Source organism: Halichoerus grypus, chromosome 4 (genome assembly GCF_964656455.1).
Source record: "Halichoerus grypus chromosome 4, mHalGry1.hap1.1, whole genome shotgun sequence".
NCBI lineage: Eukaryota > Metazoa > Chordata > Mammalia > Carnivora > Phocidae > Halichoerus > Halichoerus grypus.
The window spans coordinates 144,539,505-144,563,413 of NC_135715.1; the positions used below are offsets into that span (position 1 = coordinate 144,539,505).

Consider the following 23,909-nt stretch of genomic DNA (forward strand, 5'->3'; position numbering starts at 1 on the left):
TTTCAATCCCTGGGGGGTAGGAAGAGACGTTGGTTGATTGATTAATTGAATTTTTTTTCCATTCATTGCTTGTAAGGAATTGTATTTTGGTAATTGAATACATTGAGTCAAACAAATTGATAAAAGGAATATTTTAATAATTTCAGGTAGTATAAGAATGTACAAGTGATTTAATAACCTTTCTAAGTGAATAATGGAGATTTTTGATTGATTTTATTGCAGGATGGAGTGGTTCTTGTTCATTGTAATGCAGGAGTTTCCAGGGCTGCTGCAGTTGTAGTAGGTTTCCTGATGAATTCTGAAGAAATCTCATTTACCAGTGCTTTCTCTTTGGTGAAAAATGCAAGGCCTTCCATATGTCCAAATGCTGGCTTCATGGAGCAGCTTCGTACATACCAAGAGGGCAAAGAAAGCAATAAATGTGACAACATACAGGAATTAGAAAGGGGTGACAGCTCATGAGTTACATTCCAGCAGATAAAGGACAACTGTAATTTCTGAATTGGCCCCTATAGCCACCGGTCCCCTTTTTTGAAGAGTAGACTAGTAAAAACTTCCTTTTGTCTTGTGTTTTTCAAGTGGAAATGGAGGTTAATTGATTGTCTTGAACTAGTGTATAAACACATTTTTAAGTTATATCATTTTTTCTTGGGTATTATAATGTGTGATTGAATGCTTCTTTAATTTGCTAAGAGGAGATAATGTATTACCAATAATTGATTTCTGTAGAAGAAAAAGATTTAATTCAAAATCTTTATTAGAGCATGAAAGGATTTTTTCTATTCCAGCAACCATTTCCATGAAGGAAAAAACTTGAAGTGCTACTTGACTTACTATTTCAGAGGGAGGTAAATTTCTTTGTAAAGAATTTGAGATTAAAAACTAATACCTTAAACCTCCCAAAGAGATAACCCAAATCTGAAGGTTGACACAATATAGGCATACCTCATTTTATTGCACTTCACTTTTTGTGCTTCGCAGATGTTATGTGTTTTACAAATCGAACTTGGCAGTCCCCCATCGAGGAAGTCTATTGGCACCATTTTTTTCCAATAGCATCTGCTCACTTCGTGTCTCTGTGTCACATTTTGGTAATTCTCATAGTCTTTCAAACTTGTTCATTATAATTGTATTTGTTATGGTGGTCTGTGATCAGTGATCTTTGATGTTACTATTGTAATTGTTTTGGGGTGCCACGAACCAGACCCATGTAATACAGTGAACTTAAAATTGATAAATACTGCATGTGTTGTGACTGTTCTATCAGTTGGCCCTTCCCCCATCTCTCCCTCCCCTTGGACCTCCTTTTTCCCTGAGACACAACAATATTGAAATTAGGCCAATTAATAATCCTACAATGGCCTCTAAGTGTTCAAGTGAAAGGAAGAGTCGCATGTCTCTCACTTTAAATCAAAAGCTAGAAATGATTAAGCTTAGTGAGGAAGGCATGTCAAAGGCAGAGATAGGTCGGAAGCTAGGCCTCTTGCGCCAAACAGTTAGCCAAGTTGTAAATGCAAAGGATAAGTTCTTGAAGGAAATTAAAAGTGGTACTCCAGTGAACACACGAATGATAAGAAAGCGAAACAGCCTTATTGCTGATATGGAGAAAGTTTTAGTGGTCTGGATAGAAGATCAAACCAGCCACAACATTCCCTTGAGCCAAAGCCTAATCCAGAGCAAGGCCCTAACTCTCTTCAATTCTATGAAGGCTGAGAGAGGTGAGGAGGCTGCAGAAGAAAGGTTTGAAGCTAGCAGAGGTTGGTTCATGAGGTTTAAGGAAAGAAGCCGTCTCTATAACATAAAAGTGCAAGGTGAAGTAGCAAGTGCTGATGTAGAAACTGCAGCAAGTTATCCAGAAGATCTAACCAGGATAATTAATGAAGGTGGCTACACTAAACAACAGATTTTCAATGTAGATGAAACAGCCTTATATTGGAAGAAGATGCCATCGAGGACTTTCATAGCTAGAGAGGAAAGGTCAATGCCTGGCTTCAAAGCTTCAAAGGACAGGCTGACTCTCTTGTTAGGGGCTAATGCAGCTGGTGACTTTAAGTTGAAGCCAATGCTCATTTACCATTCTGAAAATCCTAGAGCTCTTAAGAATTATGCTAAATCCGCTCTGCCCGTACTCTATAAATGGAATAACAGAGCCTGCATGACAGCACATCTGTTTACAACATGGTTTACTGAATATTTTAAGCCCACAGTTGAGACCTACTGCTCAGAAAAAAAGATTCCTTTCAAAATATTACTGCTCATTGACAATGCACCTGGTCACCCAAGAGCTCTGATGGAGATGTACAATGAGATTAATGTTGTTTTCATGCCTGCTAACTTGACATCTGTTCTGCAACCCATGGACCAAGGAGTCATTTCAACTTTCAAGTCTTATTATTTAAGAAATACATTTCGTAAGGCTATAGCTGCCATAGATAGTGATTCCTCTGATGGATCTGGGCAAAGTAAATTGAAAACCTTTTGGAAAGGATTCACCATTCTAGATGCCATTAAGAACATTCGTGATTCATGGGAAGAGGTCAAAATGTCAACCTTAACAGGAGTTTGGAAGAAGTTGATTCCAGCCCTCATGGATGACTTCGAGGGGTTCAAGACTTCAGTGGAGGAAGTAACTGCAGATGTGGTGAAAATAGCAAAAGAATTAGAATTGGAAGTGGAGCCTGAAGATGTGACTGAATTGCTGCAATCTCATGATAAAACTGTAATGGATGAGGAGTTGCTTCCTATGGATGAGCAAAGAAAGTGGTTTCTTGAAATGGAATCTACTCCTGGTGAAGATGATGTAAAGATTGTCGAAATGACAACAAAGGATTTAGAATATTACATAAACTTAGTTGATAAAGCAGCAGCAGGGTTTGAAAGGATTGACTCTAATTTTGAAAGAAGTTCTACTGTGGGTAAAATGCTATCAAACAGTATCTCATGCTACAGAGAAATTGTTCGCGAAAGGAAGAGTCCATCAATGCGGCAAATTTCATTATTGTCTTATTTTAAGAAATTGCCGCAGCCAGCCCAACCTTCAGCAACCACCACCCCGATCAGTCAGCAACCATCAACATCAAGGCAAGACCCTCCACCAGCAAAAAAATTACGGCTTACTGAAAGCTCAGATGATGGTTAGCATTTTTTAGCAATAAAGTATTTTTAAATTAAGATATGTACATTATTTCTTTAGATATAATGCTATTACACACTTAATAGACTACTGTATAGTGTAAATGTAATTTTTATATGTACTGGGAAGCCCCAAAATTCATTTGACTCACTGTTGCAATATTTGCTTTATTGTGGTGGTCTGGACCTGAACCTACAATATCTCTGGGGTAGGCCTGTATTTATATAGTGGTTACAGTATTCACAAAGTTTTTATGTCCTTTTATGAAAATGTACCTACTTTTCATTTTTATTTTTAACTTAATTCTATTGCCTGTATTTATTTTTTATTTTTAAAGCTTTTGTATAGATGTTCTCTCATGTGATTGTGAGCTTATGGTTCTTTTGGTGATCTGGTCTCTTATAGTAGGTGTTTCACATCCTGGGTCCCTAGCTTTCTGTTTTTGGGTTACATGTCATAATTTTTGGTCTCCTTGGATCTGTGGGAGAATATTTTACACTGAAAGATCATGCTTTAGGTGTGATTTGTTCAAATCTCTTTTCTGGTTTGGTATTCTACTAGAGAATGTATTTTTAAGGAAAGAAGAGTTATGGTTTTGTAAGAAAATTTAAGTACTTTGTTAGAAAGCCTAAAATCATTTACAATTTTATCTCTGGCCAGAGGCTTTGAATAGTTTTCTTTTCTTTCTTTTTTTTTAAATTAAGTTTCCATACTGGCAAGGCTAAACTCTGTACATTGTAAGTTTGCTTAAAGATATTGTTTGAATTATTCAGAATAAAGTGTACTTAAAATTATAGTAATTAGGATAGAATTTATTTAATAGCTTTCAAATAGTCTTTCATGACTTAGAAAATTTCATTGCCATCTAGATTTTATTAAGAAAGTCTTAAGCTCTTCTTAAATACACATTCTAAAGAGCAAGCATATTCCTATGTGTAAGTTGGAAAGTGCACGTTGAGTACCTCTGTGTATTTGAGAAGGCAGGCTTTATTACGCTGTCATGATCAAAAAGTAGAAATGATAAATGCAAATTATATTTTGAGAGTGCTTATAGCCTGACAAGATGCCATCACATGCAAAGCTATGAACTTTGCTTCTGTTGAGAAGCAGCATAAATATATGTAACTGACCTACAGTGAGCTCTTTGAAGCAGACCAAGGAGACAGAATCTTCTCAAGTATGAGACTGATACATCATGTTGTCTTTATGGTCAGTATTGCTTAGAGTTTGCTAAGTGAACCTTTTCGACTCACATGAAAGCATTTATTTAAATACGTTTTCTTTTGCTAGGTGCTCTTTAGTTTTTAGCCATTAAATGTTGTGACATGAAGCCTTGACTAGAACTTGTTCATAATGAATAGTATATGATTTATGTCTCTGGTTTGTGTGCTTTGTTGTTGCCTGTTATCTGGTTATGGGGCAAACACATATCTTCTGTATCATCTACAGAAGTACTTTGAACATCAGTATTGTTTTATCTTAAATGATAGTAATTTGCCTATCTAAAATAGATAAATAGATGAGTGAATGTAATTCAGTCTCTTAAATTAGGGGTACTATGTAAGGCAATGGTGTGTTATATATAAATATATATGTCACATACACACACACACACGCACAGTATTTTTCTTGTGTGTCCCACGGATATGTCACTCTGTCAGACCTCGTTACTTATAAAAAGAAAACTGTTTCATTATGATCTTCTGTCTCCCATTTTAAAAATTTTTCTAAAAATGTATACCAAACATAGGTCTGTTTTGAGGCGAGGAAAAATGTTTCAAGGAGTTTTTGCCTCTGTTTTAAAATAGATTTTTTCTACCATTTTTAAAGGGAAGAGGAATGAAAATATCGTTTGCTTTTAAACATTGAAAAGAAATCTAGAGCCTTCCTAGCAAGCTGAAAAAAATGAGTAGAACAAAGGTACTGGAACATAAGATAAAATTATATTTATTTGAGGTTGATATTTTTTAAATGTTCTGCTAACTTTGTACTTTAATATAAGTTTGTGATTACATATAATTTGAATTGAAAATCCAGGAAGTATTTAAATTTTTGGAAAACAAGAAATATTTTTCTTAGTTTCTTTTGGGCAAAATTTAGACCATTATACTAACTCAAAGCCAAATATTTAAGGGAAAATGGAATGTGGTATTTAAAATTGTTATTGCAGTTTTTCTGCATCTCTTCTTCCCTTTTGAACCTGATTGAAATGTATGGATATAGAACTTGGAAATTTTTTTGCATGTGACATAGGGAACCTACTTTGATTCTGATGGATAATTTCAGTGGTGGTGGGGAAATTTTCTGAATTTGTCAGTGTGATTGTTAGTAACTCAAATGGTTCAAATGTATAAAGTCCCCCTCAAAAGTAATTTCTCCAAATATTCAAAATGTAGCGAATATAAGTCAGAGTATTTTGTCTTATGGTATTACTCTGTGAGTTAATGAATTAACACCTCTATAAGCAAAACCGTGATACATTTTAAAACAACAGAAATACAGCATAATGAATTATAGTTGATCCTTGAACAACACAGGTTAGGGGCATCAACTCCCCACATAGTTAAAAATCCATGTATAACTTTTGACTCCCCCAAAACTTAAGTACTAATAGCCTACAGTGGACCAGAAGCCTTACGACGGATAAGGTAAACAGGTGATGTGTTATGTACTGTATTCTAACAATAAAGTAATCTAGAGAAAAAATGTTATTAAAATCATAATGAAGAGAAAATACATTTATGGTACTGTACTGCAACAAAATCTGCATGTAAGAGGGCCCGTGTAGTTTAAGCCCATTTTGTTCAAAGGTCACTTGTATTTGGTTTGCTAGGTGACTGTAAATAATTTTTATGCCCAAAGGATCCTGAACATATTTAGTTATTCTGTAGTTATTTAAGAATTTAAACAAGAAGATTTTAAAGTTTTATATTCTTACAATACATATAGTGGCATTTAAAGTTAACAAATTTATGGTTTGTTTCCACTGATATACTTTTAAAAATAACATAGTTAAAGTTTTCTATTTCAAGTGACTCTTTGACCTACTTATTTTGTATCCATATTTATAATGTACCCTTAATTGTTTCTAGGTATTGATAATACTTTAATAAAAATAATACATTTACTATTTTCCCCTATTAATATCTGTATTTCTTTGAGGCTATTTGTTTTAAAAGATTTACTACTTACTTGTTGTCACATTCTGGGTTAAACCTTCTATTGGCAAGGCACAAAATTATACATTTTGGAATATAAGTTAGTTAAAGGTCTATGGAGATTTGTTGTGCCGGCTACTTCAAGAAATGAAAAACTAAAGATCTTATAATTGGCATTACTGTGGATAAATTGGCAGTGAGAATTCAATAGAAAATTCTAGTATTTTAAATCAAGAGAATATGCTGAATTACTCTTAAACTACTGAATATTCTAGCCATGACAGCATTGAGATTATTTGGACACAGTCTGGCCCCTACCTCCCATGTTCACACATTATTACTTCTCTGACCTCATTGCTGTTGCTTTCTCCCTCACTCTGCTTCAGCCACACTGGCCTCTGCTGTTGCTTGCATACGCGTAATCAAGACTATGGCATTACCAGCGTTTCCCTCTACCTGTAATACTTCTCCAGCAGGAACATCCGATCTGTGCTCAAGTGTTAAGTCTTAGTAAAGCCTTCTCTGACACCTTATTCAAAATCGCCCCCATCCCTAACACTTTTATCTCCCTTTCCTACTGCATGCCCTAATTATCACCAACATTCTATATATTTTACTTCCTTACTTTGTTGTTTTTTCCATCAAAACTTGGGCTCCCGAACAGGGCAGAGGTTTTTACTATGTTGTTTATGTATACCAGTGTGTATCCCATTGTAGTCTTTCAAAAACTGCATGTTAGAAGAAAGGGAGGGAGGAAGGAAGGGGGGAAAACTGATGCATGCTGGTCGTTGTGGCAGTTTAATACTGGCCACTGCAGGTTTCAGTTCAAGCTCTGGCAAACGGTCCACACTGTACCTCGGTAGCCACATCTGATAGTGCACGAAGGTGACAAGTTTGGAATGATAGGTCTGAAACAGGATCCACGTAGGACTCAGCAGCAGCAAATATGAATGCCTTTTACCTAAGGTAAAGTCTTCTACCAAAATTATTTAGAAATCAAAACATCAGCAAGAGTATTCAGTATATGGTATTTTGCATTCACTCATGATACAAAAACAATGGTTTATGTGCCGATTATCAATTTATTGTCTCTCAGCTCTAAACCCACCCTTCATTGCTTCTGCAAAAAGGAGGATGGGCCATTGAAGGATTTTTTTCCTTTGACAACTGGTATGATGCTGAGTTTTGTCAGTGGAAGGCACTGTGTTGGAGAGACCCTTCAGGAGGAAGGTCTGATCTGCTCCCGAGGTAGGCTCCTGCAGTATGGACCGTTCTCTGGCGGTACAGCCGGGGTCCTATGGTGCTCACGGCTTCTCTGCCACCCGGTCTTGTGGTGCGGGTGGCTCTTCCAGTGCTTGGCTCCTGGAACGCCCAGGGGCCAGCAGCTTCCCAGATAATTCCCTGGGGTGGTTTTGTAGTAGTGCCTATGGTGAGACATCTCCCTGTCGACAGCTTTGCCCGGCACCCTAGAGGGTGACCTCCCAGCAAGTTCTACCAGTCAACATCACAGCACTATCTCTGCCATCCAGGGAGCCATGGCTTCCCTCTGCAACAAGATTCAGATTGTAACCCCGGGAGTGTTCTTCCTTGAACTCTCAGCCTCAGGCGTGGTGGCTGCTCTTTTATCTGCTCTTCCTATATTGTTTAGACTTCTTTCTAAACAATCACTCATTACTCCAATCCTGTTATAGTTAATAAACCTTTATTAAACTTTCCCTGTTCAAATTAGTGTGTGGTTTATCTCTACTGATTGGATCCAGGCTGATCCAGCCTATAGTGTACAATTATTTTAGTAATGGTTCGTGTGGAGTATTTCTAACAGCAGTTCAAGTTATGCTACAATCATGCAGATTAGCATAATAACAGCTCAAATTGCAATTAGTATTGGAATATTTTTGAGGGTTTAATTCTATCAATATAAATGGTGTCCAATGTAAGAATATATACCCAATGACCTGATTTTGTTAATGCTTATTATCTACAGAGCGATGAATTCTTCAGTTAAAAAAACACACAAATAGTACAATTTGCTTTTATTCTTGTTTTTTACCCACTCTTTCACTTGCATATCAGCAGGAGAGGAAATGTGTTCCATTGCTTGCACTCTCTAAGCGCCTATTCCCCTCTTTCTATAGTTCAGTTCTTCTCCTAAATTTGTGAATTACTTAATAATCATTGTAATTACTGCTGTGCAACTTCGTGAACTCTGAGGGGTAAATGAAAACAGATAATGTCTTGCCACTAGAGATTTGTTTATATATACTTTTTATAAAAGCAAATGTGTTTTTTCTGAAATAAGAGCCTGAGCTCTGAAGTCAGATTGTCTTAATTTAAATTTCTACTCCATTTCTTACGTGGGTAAGTTAACATCTCTAGGTCTCTTCATTAAGTTGTTTTAGAGATGGAGATAATAGAAGCTAATCTTTTAGCACAGTACCTGGCAGATTGTTCTCAGTAAGTATTAGTTACTATTATTAAAGTACTAAAAGTATAATAGTTACTGGGGTTGGATCCAGCTGGCAGCCTCATCTGATAAACCTACTCCCTTAGAAATGACTAGAAAGATAGATAAATATGTAAATCTTCAAGAGCACAGGAAAGAGAGAAACAATGTCACCAGTAGAGTAGAAATTTTGAGCAATTTCTGAAAGATAGAATGTGGGATTAAGGATAAAAGAAACCACAAATCATGTATACTTAGGACTCCTTTGGAGATGGTGTCATTCCAGAATTGCTCTAAGCTGAGGCTATGGATGGATATTGTCTGGGGAGAGTGTGTTGGTGTGGGCTGGGTATAAGGGTTGGGAGGTGAGTTGGGCATTTGGCCGGCTCCTCCCCACTTTTGCTAAATAATCAGCAGTGGGGGGCTTTAGCCACTAGTTAAAACAGGGATGTAAGTGCTTTGCCTAGTGAGGCAGATAGCTACTAAGAATACAGGAGCATTTCCTCTACCCCCACCATTAAAAACACAAAGTCCCCAAATGCCCCCAATAGTAACTAGCATCATTCAATAGAGTGATTTTCACACAAAGAGAAACAAATAGATCAGTGGCACAGAGTAGAGTACAAAACAACAGACCCAGGTATATGTGAGTATGACTTCTCTTGTTTTGGTCACTGATAGATGCACTAGGGCAACTCAAAGTTAAATGCTTTCTCAGGAGCCTCATCACATTACTTAGAGTCTCATATTGCACATCTAATTATAATTTTTTTTGATCCTGCTTTTTTTTCACATCTCCATCTTGCACTTTTTCTTTGCCCCCCCCCCCCAAGTAGAATTTAAAACTAGGGGGGAAGATGGCTTACTCAAAAAGGAATTAAGGATAATTTAATAAAGGGTCAAATTACAAAGGTGTGGACAGAGGGAACATTCAGGAGATGGAGAAGCACCTTGAATCTAGCAATAGTAGACAGCCATTGCAACCTCTTGGACAGAAAGTCGAGTGGGTCAGAGAAGTTACCAGAACATTGGGAAACTTGTAGCCATGGAGAGGTATGCCGGATAGGAGGGAGCAGTGGCCTTAGGTAGAGGCACACAGCCACTGCCAAACTGTGGCCTGACAGGGAGGGAGCCCTGGAAATGCGTACCTGGAATTCTCTCTCCTCCCCTCCTCCGATCTCTTCCCTGTGACTTTAATTGGCTGACTCAGCTGGAAGCAGGAAGTCAGTGGAACCCAAGATGACACAGTCTTTATATATAGATCTCCTGAGGTGCACAGCAGAATAGAAAAAGATAGTAAATCTATAGGATCCAAGAGAGAATATCTAGCATGCTAAACACTGCAAATCATTTGGGATCTTGATTCTGCCACCCACCATATTATTATTTTTGGTTTCATAAAATCTGTGAACTTCGTAAGAATGCTATGTCTATCTTTATTCAGGTTATTGACAAAAGGGTTGGATTGTCTAGGATAGAGCAATTCTGCATATTACTACATATCATTAGACTCAGCTCTCTTAGTTGAATTTTCCTTTTCAAGTTAATCAACCATTTAAACAATTGTAATCCTTCCCCTAAGTAAACTCTTTTGTACGGTTTACAAGGCTAGTGTGGTTTTTTTTTTTTTTCTTTCCTATGCCTTACTTTTCTCCATCCAGCAACCTAGTAATTCCATCACTGAAAGAAGTGGTTCTTTATCGGCCATGACTTCATAAAACAAAGTTTTCTCTGGTGTATCCTTTCTATAAGTGCTCAGAAGCAAAAAGATTTATAAACTTTTCCCAGGATTCAGAAATGTGTAATTTCCCATAACAATAGCTTTTTATGTATAATTTACAGTGTTCTCCTTTAACTTTTTTTTTTTTAAACTGATATGATGGGGTGCCTGGGTGGTGCAGTCAGTTAAGCCTCCGAGTCTTGGTTTCAGCTCATGTCATGATCTCAGGGTCGTGAGATAAAGCCCAGAGTCAGGCTCCCATACTCAGCAGGGAGTCTGCTTGGGATTCTCTCTCCCTCTCCCTTTGCCCTCCACCCCCGGTCTAAACTAGCGAATTAACTAACTAACTAACTAACTAACTAACTAACTAACTAACTAAATAAATAAATAATCTGAGATAATAATGGCCTATCTTCAGCTGTATGGCACTCTCACAGCATGCCTCAAATATGACTGATCTGACTTTGGGGACATCATTAGCAGTTTTTCTCAGTACCTTTTCATCACATAAAAAGAACTCATTTCATATTAGGGGCTCCCCTATAGACTATTTTTTCATGGAACAAATATTTATTGGTCATCTACCACATGTCAGACACTGTTCTAGGCACTGGGGATACAATGGTGAGCAAAACAAAAATTCCTGCCCCTGTGGAGCTTGTGTTCAAAGTAATACCGTTAAGTAATAATCAGATATTATCTACATTGATCTCTTAGCCTTCTGCTGGTGAGATTTTTTTCCTATTTTATTTTATTTTTTAAAGATTTTATTTATTCATTTGACAGAGAGACACAGCAAGAGAGGGAACACAAGCAGGGGGAGTGGGAGAGGGAGAAGCAGGCCTCCCACTGAGCAGGGAGCCCGATGCGGGGCTCGATCCCAGGACCCTAGGATCATGACCTGAGCTGAAGGCAGATGCTTAACGACTGAGCCACCCAGGCACCCCAGAACTCCATTAGTTCTATTTCTTCTGCGAAATGTAACAAAACAAAGCCAACCACCCACATAGGCACCCCTATTTTTAACTTTTTGAGGAACCTCCATTCTGTTTCCCAGTGGCTGCACCAGTTTGCATTCCCACAAATAATGCGAGAGGGTTGCCCTTTCTCCATATCCTTGCCAACACCTGTTGTTTCCTGTATTGTTAATTTTAGCCATTCCGACAGGGGTGAGGTGATATCTCATTGTAGTTTTGATTTGTATTTTCATGATGACGAGTGATGTTGAGCATCTTTTCATGTATCTGTTAGTGATCTGTATGTCTTCTTTGGAAAAATGCCTATTCATGTCTTCTGCCCATTTCTTAACTGGGTTACTTGTTTTTTGGGTGTTCAGTTTGATAAGTTCTTTACAGATTTTGGATACTAACCCTTTATCACATATGTCATTTGCAAATATCTCTTCCCATTCTGAAGGTTGCCTTTTAGTTTTGTTGATTGTTTCCTTCGCTGTGCAAAAGCTTTTTATCTGCAAAAGTCTCAATAGTTCATTTTTGCTTTTGTTTCCCTTGCCTTCGGAGATGTGTCTAGTAAGAAGTTGCTATGTTTGATGTCAAAGAGGTTGCTGCAAAAATCATAGTTTTAAAACTTCCTTCCCCTGGGGTGCCTGGGTGGCTCAGTCATTAATTGTGTGCCTTCGGCTCAGGTCTTGATCCCAGGGTCCTGGGATCGAGCCCCGCATCGGGCTCCCTGCTCTGCGGGAAGTCTGCTTCTCCCTCTCCCACTCCCCCTGCTTGTGTTCCCTCTCTTGCTGTGTCTCTCTCTGTCAAATAAATAAATAAAATCTTTTAAAAAAATAAATAAATAAAACTTCCTTCCCCAATGTGCAGCTTATGTTTTGATCAAGCTGAGGATATATATCATATAAGTTTTGATCAAGCTGAGGATATATATCATATAATGTATAATATATATTCAAATATAGGTAGTGAATGTTTTATTAGTGATTTTCAAAAAGAACCTTATTCTTTTAAAATATTAATTAAAAAATATTAGTCAAGCCTGATATTTAAAGAAAAAAAGTGTTGATATTTTCTATTCCATGAAGGTATGGAGCCTTCGGATGACTGTATCTGTAACATGGGTAAGCTGTTTATTAACTGTCCTCACAAGAAAGTTGAGAGAATTAACAATTGAATGTTAACTTTTCATTTCTTGATTGAAAGGTGTTGCAATTATTATTACAATAAGATTAAGTAAGATTATTGAAGAAATTACAATGATAGCACCTAGCTTAATAGTAGGCACTCAATTGAAAAAAATTAAAGTAGATTTCCATATGATTAGTAGCCTAGGAATGAAAATTCTCACTATATAGTCCATCTCCTTAGAATTGGTTAAGCACTTATTTAGATCTCAAGAAGACTCTTTTTCTTTTTTTAAAGTAAGTACTAACATAACCTACAATTGTTATTATTTACAGATAAAAGAAGCATTCATAAAACTTTTACTTAAGAAGTAAATTACTATTTCAGTAGAGTTAAGAAATGGGGACATCACTAAAATTCAATGTTTTAGTCTTTTCCCATTCAGCAAGGATGAACATTGTGGACCTTGTTCATAAATAATACCCCAAACTGACCAATGCCACAAGTGTATGGCTCCTTGATATTGCAGACTCTTGGTCCAGTTGAGGCTCAACTCCACTCACACCAACCAATGACTGGTCTATCTTTTGCAGTACTTTGGTCAGAGGAACTTGGAGCAAATTAGGCATCAAGTCATTCTCTTTTGTTATACCAGGCAAAGAAGAAAACTCACATGATCATGTCAATCAATGCAGAAAAAGTATTTGACAAACTTCAACACCGACTCAGCATCCTCCCAGAAAAATAAGAAAAATAGAGAACTTTCTCAACTTGATAAAGAGGAGCTACAAAAAATCTATAGCTAACATACTTAATGGTGAAAGTCTGCATGCTTCTTCTTTATTTTTCTTTTAAATTGGGAACAAGGCAAGGATGTGCATTCTCACCACTCTTCGTCAATATATTGCTTCAGTTTCTAGCCAGTGCAATAAATGAAGAAAAGGAAATAAAAGGTTTACAGATCAGAGAAGAAGAAATAAGTCTTCATTTTGCAGACAGTACTGTAGTCTACATAAAAAATTCCAAAGAATCTACAAAAGGACTAGAATAAGTTAAAGTTCAGCAAGGTTGTAGCATACCAGATAAATATCTAAAATTAACTGTATTTCTGCATACTAGCAATGAACACTTGGTCACCAAAATTTAAAAGGCAATACCATTCATAATCACTCAAAAAAAAAAAAAAAAGAGAGAGAGAGAGAGAAAAGAGGGAGAGAGAGACAGAAATAGTTAGATATAAATCTAACAAAATATGTATAGGACTTCTATTCCCCAAATCTCAGAATGCTGATGAAAGACATTGAATATCTAAATAAATGGAGAACTATATTGTGTTCATTGACTGGAAGACTCACCATAGTAAAGATGTCAACTTTCCCCAGGTGGATATATAGGTTTAATGCAATTTCTACCAAAATCTCAGCAAGAATTTTTATAGATATAAATGAGATTATTCTAAAATGTATATGGAAAGGCAAGGAACAAGAATAGCTACAATTCTGAAAAAGAATAAAGTATGCTTATTATATAGCGATAGCAGTACTTATCATATAGATATAAGACTTACTATACCACTACAGTAATCAAGATTGTGTGGCATTGGCAGAGAGATAGACACAATGATCAATGGAACAAAAAAGAACAGAGAACCCTGGAAATAGACTCACACAAACACACTCAATTGACTTTTGACAAAAGCAATTCAAACAAAGAAAGATAGCCTTTTCAACAAATGGTGCTGGAGCAATTGGATATCTGGATTTCCATAGCTTAAACAATGAACTTTGATGTAGTCTAATACCTTCAACAAAAATCAATTCAAAATGGAGCACAAAGTTAAATGTTAAACTATAAAAATTCTAGAAAAGAATAGAAGAGAATCTTTGGGATCTGGTGCTAGGCAAAAAGTTCTTAGACTTGACACCAAACTTAAGATCCATAAAAGGAAAAATTTATAAACTGGACTTAATCAAGATTTAAAATTTTACTCTGTGGAAGACCTTATTAAAAGGTTGAAAAGATAAGCTACAGAGTGGAAGTAAGTATTTGGAAACCATATATCCAACAAAAGACTAGTATACAGAATATATAAAGAACTCTCAGGAGTCAATAGTAAAAAATCCATCAAATTAGAAATGGACAGAAGATATGAAGAGACATTTTACTGAAGAGGATATACATATGGTAAATAAGCACATGATAAGGTGTTCAACATCATTAGACATCAGGAAGGTGCAAGGTAGAACCACAATGAGATATCACCACATCCCTATTGGAATGGTTAAGATAAAAAGTAGTGACGATAAATTCTGGCAGGGATGTGAAGAAACTGGATCCTCACATGTTGCTGGTGAAACCGTAAAATGGTCCAGCCACTCTGGAAAACAGTTTGGCAGTTTAGCTTCAAAAAGCTAAACATGCAACTACCACAAGGCCTGGCAACTGTAATCCTGGTCATTTTCCTCAGAGAAAAGACAATGTACATTAACACAAAAACCTGTACATGAATGTTGAGAGCAGCTTTATTTATAATAGCCCAAACTGGAAACAACCTAGATGTTCTTCAGCGACTGAACAATTAGCCATACCGTGGTGGTAGCACATCCATACCATGCAACACTACGAACCAATAAAACGAAATGAACTGTGACACTTGCAACAACCTGGGTGAACCTCCAGAGAGTTATGCTAAGTGGAAAGCCAATCCTCACATGTTACACACTGTATTATTTCATTTATATAACATTCTCAAAATGACAAAATTATAGAAACAGAGAACAGATTAGTGGTTGGCAGAAAAAAAGAAGTTGGCAGCAGCAGAGGGAAGTGGCTGTCGTTATAAAAGGGCAACATGACAGATCCTCTTGGAACTGGAAATATCTTGTGTCTTGATGTATCAGTGTTCAATATCCTGGTTGTGACATTGTACTATAGTTTGGCAAGATGTACCTTTGGGGTAAACTGGGTACAGCATATATGGGATCTCTCTGTGTTACTTTTTACAACTTCCTGTGAATCTGCAAGTATTTCAAAATAAAAAATTTCATTTAAAAAACATTAACAAAAAAGCCAAAGTACCTGACCACATGGAGTTTATAATCTAGCTCTCTCCCTCTTTTTTCCTTTGAGTGATTATAAATGGTATTGCCTTTTAAATTTTGGTGACAATCTAAACTATTATATAGTTTACAAACTGTATAATAAGCATACTTTATTCTTTTTCAGAAAATAGATATTATTTTAAACATTACAGAAGTGTATAACTCAAAGTGTGGTCTTGTCTAGTTATACAGGAAAGTTTTCCTAACTTTTGAGTGACATTTGAGATCAGTTCTAAAAGATAAGTAGGTGTTAACTGATTGAGGGGGAGTGGGTTGTTGGGGATCTTTCAGGACTGAGGGAAGAACACATGTAAAGACCCAGGAAAGGGAAGAAGCACAGCACATTAATGGAAAGAAGGCTCAGTGGCTGGAGCAGTGAACAAGAGATGAGATGGTGTCAGGTGAAGCTGAGCCGTTAGGCCAGTCAAGTAGAGGCTTGTAAGCAAGCAGCTTTCGGATTTTGGTCTTTTAGAGCAGTGGAAACACCTGAAAGGTCCTAAGCAGGAGAGCAACTTGCTCAGAATATTGCTTTTAAAAGGCCACTCTCACTACATTGTGGAGAATGGATCAGGGAGGAAAGACAAGAGCGGTCAGGAAGCTAAGTTCAGGTATCAGATGATAAAGCCGGGATCTGGTTATAGCAGTAAAAACAGAAAGAAGTGGATATACTTGAAAGGTATTTGAAGGCAGAATTCATAGGACCTGACACCGGATTGGTGTTGCAAAAAGGTTGTCAAGACCATTCCCAGGTTTCAGGCTTTTCCAGCTAGATAGCTGGTGGTGTCTTTCTCTGAGATAAATATTCATGTTTTACAGAAAAGATCTTGAGTTTGGGTTTTTATATTTGATTTTGGGGTGCCTTTGAAATATCGAAGTGCGGATGTCATAGAGGCAATTGGATATATAAATTCGGACCTCAGAGAATGATCTGGGTTGGTGGTATGAATTGAGAGTTGCTGAGGGAATGGACACAGGTGACATCACACAGGGAAAGAGTTTTGAGTAAGACCAGACCACAAGGGAACACTGGGTGGCTCAGTCGGTTAAGTGTCTGCCTTCCGCTCCGGTCATGATCCTGGGTTCCGGGGTCAGGCCCCAACTTGGGCTCCCTGCTCAGCAGGGAGTCTGCCTCTCCCTCTGCCCCTCCCCCTACTCCTGCTCTCTCTCTTTCTCAAACAAATAAATAAAATCTTAAAAAAAAAGGGGGGGGCACCTGGGTGGCTCAGTCTTTAAGCGTCTGCCTTCGGTTCAGGTCATGATCCCAGGATCCTGGGATCGAGCCCCACATTGGGCTCCCTGCTCAGCGGGAGGCCTGCTTCTCCCTTTCCCACTCCCCCCGCTTGTGTCCCCTCTCTCGCTAAGTCTCTCTCTGTCAAATAAATAAATAAAATCTTTAAAAAAAAAAAAAAAACAGACCACTAGACTGAAACTTGGGGAACAACAACATTTAAAGGCTGGATAGGGAAGGAAGGAAGGATGAGTCAAGAAAAGAAACTTAGCCATATGATCCAAGAGGTAGGAGGAAAACCAAGAGAGTATAATATGAAAGAAACTAAGGAGAATTTCAAAGAGTATTTAATGTGAAGTAATGCTGTTGAGATTTATTTAACATGAGGACTGAAAATGTCTTGGATTCAGTTTCATGGAGATCTTTGGTGACCCTGGCAAGAGCTGTTTGGTGGGTTAATGGATAAAGAAGCCAAATTAGTTTATTAAAAGCTTTGTAATATGCTGAATGACAGATAAGAACATTAGGATAAATTTCAGTTACTGAATATATATTTTATATATCTATCATTAGGTGAATACGTCAATGTATTACATATGAGGTAGTTACTATTATTTCCACTATTCAGATAAAAGAGCTAACTTTTAGAGATTTTAATGTCACATACTATTATTTAAAATCAAGATTTACTCCTGTCCTCAACAAAATGCTGCTTTTCTAAATGAAGACACTGTCAAGTAAGAAAAGATTTATTTTTCCATTGATTTTTTTTTTTTGCTCACAGTTTTTTACATAAATTGGGGCAAAATGTATGACCCTTAAACATCTTAGAATTTAGGCTTATTGAATAAAAAAAGAATTAATTAGGGAAAATGTCAAACATACACAAAATTGTAGAGAATAGCATAATCAATTACCCACCAGTAATTATCACCCCATGGCTTTTCTTGTTTAAAGGATACCTTTAGCCATTATGCTCCTTCCCTGCTCCTGCCCTCACCATCCCAATAGATTATTTCAAGGCAAATCCCAGACAAAGCTCTTTCTAAAATCAATCCTATTTTTTTTTCAAAGCTGTCTATTTTGCTTGCTATAAACTTCCACAGGGCTTTCAAATATCTGATTAAATCTATATGATAGTTCCAACATAAAAGCAAGGAATAAAATTACACCTGAAAGTTATATGAGTTTTTAAAAAATATACCTTATTTTTTAGAGCAGTTTTAAATTCACAGCTACGGGCGCCTGGGTGGCTCAGTCGTTAAGCGTCTGCCTTCGGCTCAGGTCATGATCCCAGGGTCCTGGGATCGAGTCCCACATCGGGCTCCCTGCTCGGCGGGAGGCCTGCTTCTCCCTCTCCCACTCCCCCTGCTTGTGTTCCTGCTCTCGCTACCTCTCTCTCTGTCAAATAAATAAATAAAATCTTTAAAAAATAAAAATAAAAATAAATTCACAGCTAATTTCCCACGTGCCCTGTGCCCATGCTAACCTCCCCACCACCTCCCACCAGAATGGTACATTTGTTATGACTGGTGAACCTACACTGACACACCCTTATCATCTAAAATCCATCGTTTATATTAGGGTTCACTCTTCCTGTTGTATATTCTGTGGTTTGAACAAATTTGTAATGACATGTATCCACTATTATGTATCATACAAGGTAGTTTCACTGCCCTAAAAGTCCTCTGGGTTGCACCTATTCATCCCTCCCTCTCAAAGTTATACAAATTTTGATGTTACTTTTTCACTTCCAACAGATGCAAGGAACCATTTAATTGATTTAAAAACAACAGGTGAATCAGCTAACTTGATGTTTCCCGACATTTGGCTGCCCCCTTTCTGCCAGTTGTTTACTGTAATGAAATGATAAGACAAAACTCATACATTCCTAAATGTAATAGTTTATTTTTAATTTATAAAGACATGGCTTTGGTGATTATTTATAAAAGTCAGATAATGCAAATAGTAACTAATGGATTTGTATTTTTCTAGACATGTTCCCTACATCTTAAACATCACAAAAGTCTCTTGGAGATCACTTGTCCTTGGGCCCTATGAAGTCATGACTCCTCTGTGTGCTTTATGTCACATCACAGTCTAAGTGACCGGCAGACCATGCTACACAAACTGCCAAAGGCTGAGATGAGGAGAACATGGATAAGATGCTTCCTCTCCTTGCTTTCTTTCTGAAGGTGATAAACTGTCCTATTCTTAAAGTTTTCTTAAAGGTGGATATCTTTTTTTCTCCACTTTAATTTTAAAAAGTTCTTTGTTTTTATTTTTAGAATAGACTGAACGGGGAGCGGGGAGCTTTTAGGAGAATGAATTTATGCTTATATATAAATACTGCATATTGATAAACGTAAGTAGGTACTGAGTATTGAGTATATATGATATATATATCAGTATTGAGTATATATGATATATATATCACAGCAGTTTGGCTGTGAATATATCAAATTTATTGAACATAAATAAATTTTGAGATTTCATATATTTCTGAATTCTAACAAATTTGTTTTGACTTTAGAAGAAAGTTGAAATATACATAATGCCCAGAACTAATTTTCAAGTTGGGCTCTCTGTAGCCCCAAGTACTCTACCCAGGGGTTTCAGGGGTCACCTGGAGGTGTGATGGTCCATAGACAGTTTAGGGCACAAGAGCCTGATGAGTTAATGGGGCCTCATATTCTTCCCATTTTTTTCCAACAAGAGCAGTTCTGTTGTATGTAGTAAGTATCTGCACCATACTTTGTTTAAAGAAAGGGTTCCCTCATCTAAGTTTGAATATCAGTAGTCTACAAAAACAGCACTTTGATGAAATCTTATGTCATTAGAGGGCAGGCTTCAGGGAACCATGAATCCAGAATAGAACTAGGGAATAGGTGTTCCACTTTACGGGAAATTTTATTTAATATGCTCAGAAAGGAAAGTAGGAAAACCAGTATTGTAATTAAGATAATAATATTCATGTATAGAAGAATATGGTGAACATGAAATATTGTTAAAGATTGTAGTTTACCTTTTAAGGTATTGTTTCTATTTTACAGAAAATAAAATCTGGAGATATTCAGTACAAATCCAAGTAATATAGGATTTAAGTGGGCAAGTTGGGCTCTGAATTCAAGTCTGTTTGACCTTAAATTCTGCTTTAACATGTTAGGATTTTAATTTTGGGTTTCTAAGAGACTAAAAGAAAAAGGGACAAATGCAATGGGGCTGGTTTTAGGGGTAAGATGAGTTTGTTTTTGAGGTTTTATATGCTGGTAGATTGTTCAGCAAGCATCTAGAAAAGTAGCATTTGGCCTTAGAGAGTGGTAGGGCATTAACTGCACAGATGAGAAGAGAGGGGGGACCAAGTTTTGACTAACAATAATATGTCCAGGTTAGAATGAAATGGAATCAGGTACAGAAAAGTTTGGGAAAGAGGACAAAGTTGTAAGGAGAAATGGAAAATGTAGCATCACCAAAATAGGAAAAAACATTTGTATTGAGGAAAAGATTGTCAAAGCTGTTAAATACTGCAGATGTCAAAGAGGCAGGCCTTGACTTGGCAATTAGGAGAAAGAGTTGGCATCAGTGGTTTCAAAAGAGGATTTACACAGGGGCCAGTATGTAAAGAATTAAAAAACGAGATGGAGATGTTAGGGAAAGAGATCATCTACTAAAGTCTATAGACCCTTCTTTTGAGATCTTGAAAAAAAGAGAAGAATGTGAGTGAAATTAGTGCATGGTATCTAGAAGAAGAAACAAGGTCTAGAGAAGGTTTTTTGATAGGGCAAACTGGGCATCTTTATAACTTGATAAGAAAGAGCAAGTTGAAAGGGTAGAAGATTGAAATGCAAGTGAAGAAAGGAAAATGACTTTCTTTCTTCAAAAAAAAATAAGTTGCTTTTTTTTTTTTAAAAGATTTTGTTTATTTGAGACAGAGAGAACGAGTGGTGGGGAGAGGCAGAGGGAGAGAGAGAGAGAAGCAGACTCCCTGCTGAGCAGGAAGCCTGATGCAGGGCTCTTTCCCAGGACCCAGAGATCATGACCTGAGCTGAAGACAGACGCTTAACCGACTGGGCCACCCAGGTGCCCCCCAAATTGGAAGAACAATAACAATAGTAAATAGCACCTATAATCAACCACTAAAACGTTATAAAGAATAAGTTAAAGGCCCTTCTTAAGCACTCCATTCTACAAACGCCTCTCCCACTCCATCTTCCCTGTTAATAGTTCGGCACAAATGTTTTTCAACTTCTTCCTTTATTTAAATAAGCATTCCCCCCACCCCTTTGCATATGTATCCAAATATTCTTTTAAAGAAATAAGATAAAATGCCATATATATTTTTCAAATTGCTTCTTTCAGTATATTAATCATGAAGATTTTTCTAGGTCAATATACACACTCATCAAATATATCTCATGCTTTTTAACAGGTGTATAATGTTCTTTTGTTTGGCTACATCACAATTTATATAGAAATTCCTTCATTTATGAACCCTTCTTGGTACCTTCATTCTATTTTTTTTTAAAGATTTTATTTATTTGAGAGAGAGGGAGAGTGAGAGGGAGAAGCAGACTCCCTGCTGAGCAAAGAGCCCGATGTGGGACTTGATCCCAGGACTTGGGGATCATGACCTGAGCCGAAGGCAGATGCTTAACCAACTGAGCCACCCAGGTGCCCGGTACCTTCATTCTAAAAAGGGGATTGGTGGGTGTGTTGGGCTGAATGATAGCCCCGGAAGGCATCTTCACTCTAATCTCTGGAACCTATGAATGTTACCTGACATGGCAAAAGGTGCTTTGCAGATATGACTATTGACTTACTCAGTACAACTGGATGTTGAAGTGAGAAGATTATCCTGGATTATCTCAGTGGGCCCTAAATATAATCACAAATGTCCTTATCAGAGGAAGGGACAGGGAGAGTTTACGACAGAAGAAGTGCATGTGATGCCAGAAGCAGAGAGAAGCAGTGTCAGGAAGATAGAAGATGCTATACCACTGGCTTTGAAGGAGATATGATGCTATAGAAGAAGATGCTATAGATAGAAGATGCTATACCACTGGAAAGAAGGAGCTATGAGTCCAAGGAAATAGATTTTCCCCTGAATCCTCCAGAAGAAACTAGTCTTGCTGACACCTTGATATTGGCCCCATAAGACTCATTTCAAATTTCTGGCCTCAGAACTATAAAAGATAAATTTTTGTTGGTTTAGCCGCCAAATTTGTCCTAATGTAGTATGACCTCATCTGAACTTGGTTACATCTACAAAGACCTTATTTCCAAATAAGGTCACATATATATATACTGGAAGTTAGACCTTGAACATACCTTTTTAAGGACACAATTCAACCCCCACACCTGTTAAAAAAAAATAAATTGGTTTTAAGTTTGGTTTCTGGGAACTTGCCAGAAATTAAGTAATGCTGGAATTGTTATTACCTCACTCAATTACAACATTCTTGCTGGATTTGGGATTTCAGGAAATCCCAGAGGAAAGAGGGAGGGAGGATGGGTGGATATTTAGAGTATAATGAATTTGTTATGGAGCAGAGAGCATCTCAAAATATATACATGCAGCATATCATTTTCATAAAGTTAGTGAGCAAAACTAAACATTTTTGCACATAAAGATATAGAATGTGAGTGTGTGTAACCTATATTTGAAGACCCTCTAAAGAAAAGCAGCAAAGTGGGGGGAGGATGGAAAGAGCACACAGGATTCTCCAGTGTGTTGGGTTCACGTGTGTTCATTACTATCATACATCGTTTAAAATCTTTTCTGTGTAACAAAAAGGCATATGCATTATGCTTAATGTTAATGTTAAATTATGCCTCTATAATAACGTGTTCTTTTAAATGGCATAGAGACGGTAGGAAGTACACTTTGAGAATGGGACTCATACTCTAAGCCCGAAATCAATATTGGAAAACGGCACCAACTGCTTCATTACGGTAATTTTTCCAGGTGTCCCTTGGAAAAGCTGAAAGATGACAGGGTACTGGGTAAACTCAACGCAAATTATAAAACCGTGAGTAAAAGAACTTGTGCTTCCACGAAACTCAAGCACCAACAATTCAGGAGGCGCACAGCGTCCCCAGAACCATCGTTTCTACCGTGGTTCTTCACATTCCCCGCTAAACGCTTTTTGGAAACGCAGAGACTGTGCAAAGACCTTCGCCCGTTTCCAAAATGACGGCTGCAGCGCCCACAGCACACGTACAGCGCAAGTCCGGAAGTTACGCAACCTCATAAGGCAGCGCGCCCTTACCCGTGGGGAGAGTTTCCGCCATTTTTGAAAATCGGGAAGGTCCGGGGCAAAGTGTAGTTGGTGCTGCGATGGCAGCCTTTGCTGTGGAACCCCAGGCGCCCACGTTGGGTGAGTGAAAAACTGCTTTTTCTCTCTGGCGCTGCGATCCACGCCGTAGGCCTGGGAGCAAGCAAGATTGAAAGCCAGTAGTCATCAGGCTCTTTGCTAGTTTCGGTCGCGGGGACAAGCCCCTGGTTCACCCCCAAGTTTCTAGTTGTCCCCTTGCTCAGGGCGTCGCCACCCTGCAGCCAGCAAGGCGGCTCCGGGAAGCTGCGGGCTCTGGGTAGGGTGTGGAAATGACTGTCTAGTGGTTACTACGCCGTTTTGTTCCCCCCCACACGCGGGCTGCGCTCGACCTGCCCATACCTGAGACCCTCCCGGGGCTGGGGACGCAATGCTGGGTTCCCAGATTCGCAGAGGCTTTGGTGGGAAGGAACTGACCGGCGTACACGTGGGTGGGCGGTGCCCTGGAATGTGGTTACAGTTTACGGTTTTTTGGTCACCAGGGCTTTTAGTTCCTGTTTGATTCTTTCCCTCTCCTGGGCCTTGTAAAAGGAATCTGTTATTAATAGAAACTTGAATCGTGTGACATTTAACCCGTTGATGATAGCTATGGAGATATTGGCGTTAATAGGAGGCCAGCAGTTCGTACCATTTTCCCGCCTTTATCTTGGGGAAGTGACTTTGTAGGAGGTCTTTTCTACTAATCAGTCACGTAATGAATTTTTTAA

General features: G+C 37.8%; 2 protein-coding genes and 1 long non-coding RNA gene across 6 annotated transcripts in view; 2 read left to right on the forward strand and 1 right to left on the reverse strand.

Moving 5' to 3' along the window:
* The window catches only part of DUSP19 (dual specificity phosphatase 19), a 44,574-nt gene extending 21,455 nt beyond the window's left edge, over positions 1 to 23,119 (forward strand). The window contains exons 4-5 of one of the 4 annotated variants that reach the window (XR_004911057.2): positions 18,866 to 19,065; positions 22,836 to 23,119. Coding sequence is in view for 1 of the 4 variants with exons in the window: in XM_036072869.2 (XP_035928762.1) it covers positions 223 to 462 (240 nt within the window). In the remaining 3 variants the exon portion in view is untranslated. Of the gene's footprint in view, positions 1 to 222; positions 537 to 18,865; positions 19,066 to 22,835 lie in introns of those variants that run through there. The other 3 variants (XM_036072872.2, XM_036072869.2, XM_036072870.2) reach the window with 3 other exon arrangements.
* LOC144381637 (uncharacterized) lies at positions 117 to 23,599 on the reverse strand. The gene is made up of 4 exons (XR_013447252.1): positions 23,545 to 23,599; positions 23,140 to 23,298; positions 22,199 to 22,228; positions 117 to 384 (listed from the first exon to the last, which is right to left on the reverse strand). It is a non-coding gene; the product is annotated as an uncharacterized LOC144381637 (long non-coding RNA).
* NUP35 (nucleoporin 35) overlaps positions 23,117 to 23,909 on the forward strand; it is a 40,114-nt gene continuing 39,321 nt past the window's right edge. The window contains exon 1 of the mRNA XM_036072867.2: positions 23,117 to 23,247. Coding sequence (XP_035928760.1) covers positions 23,208 to 23,247 — 40 coding nt within the window. The 5' untranslated portion in view covers positions 23,117 to 23,207. The remainder of the gene's footprint in view (positions 23,248 to 23,909) is intronic.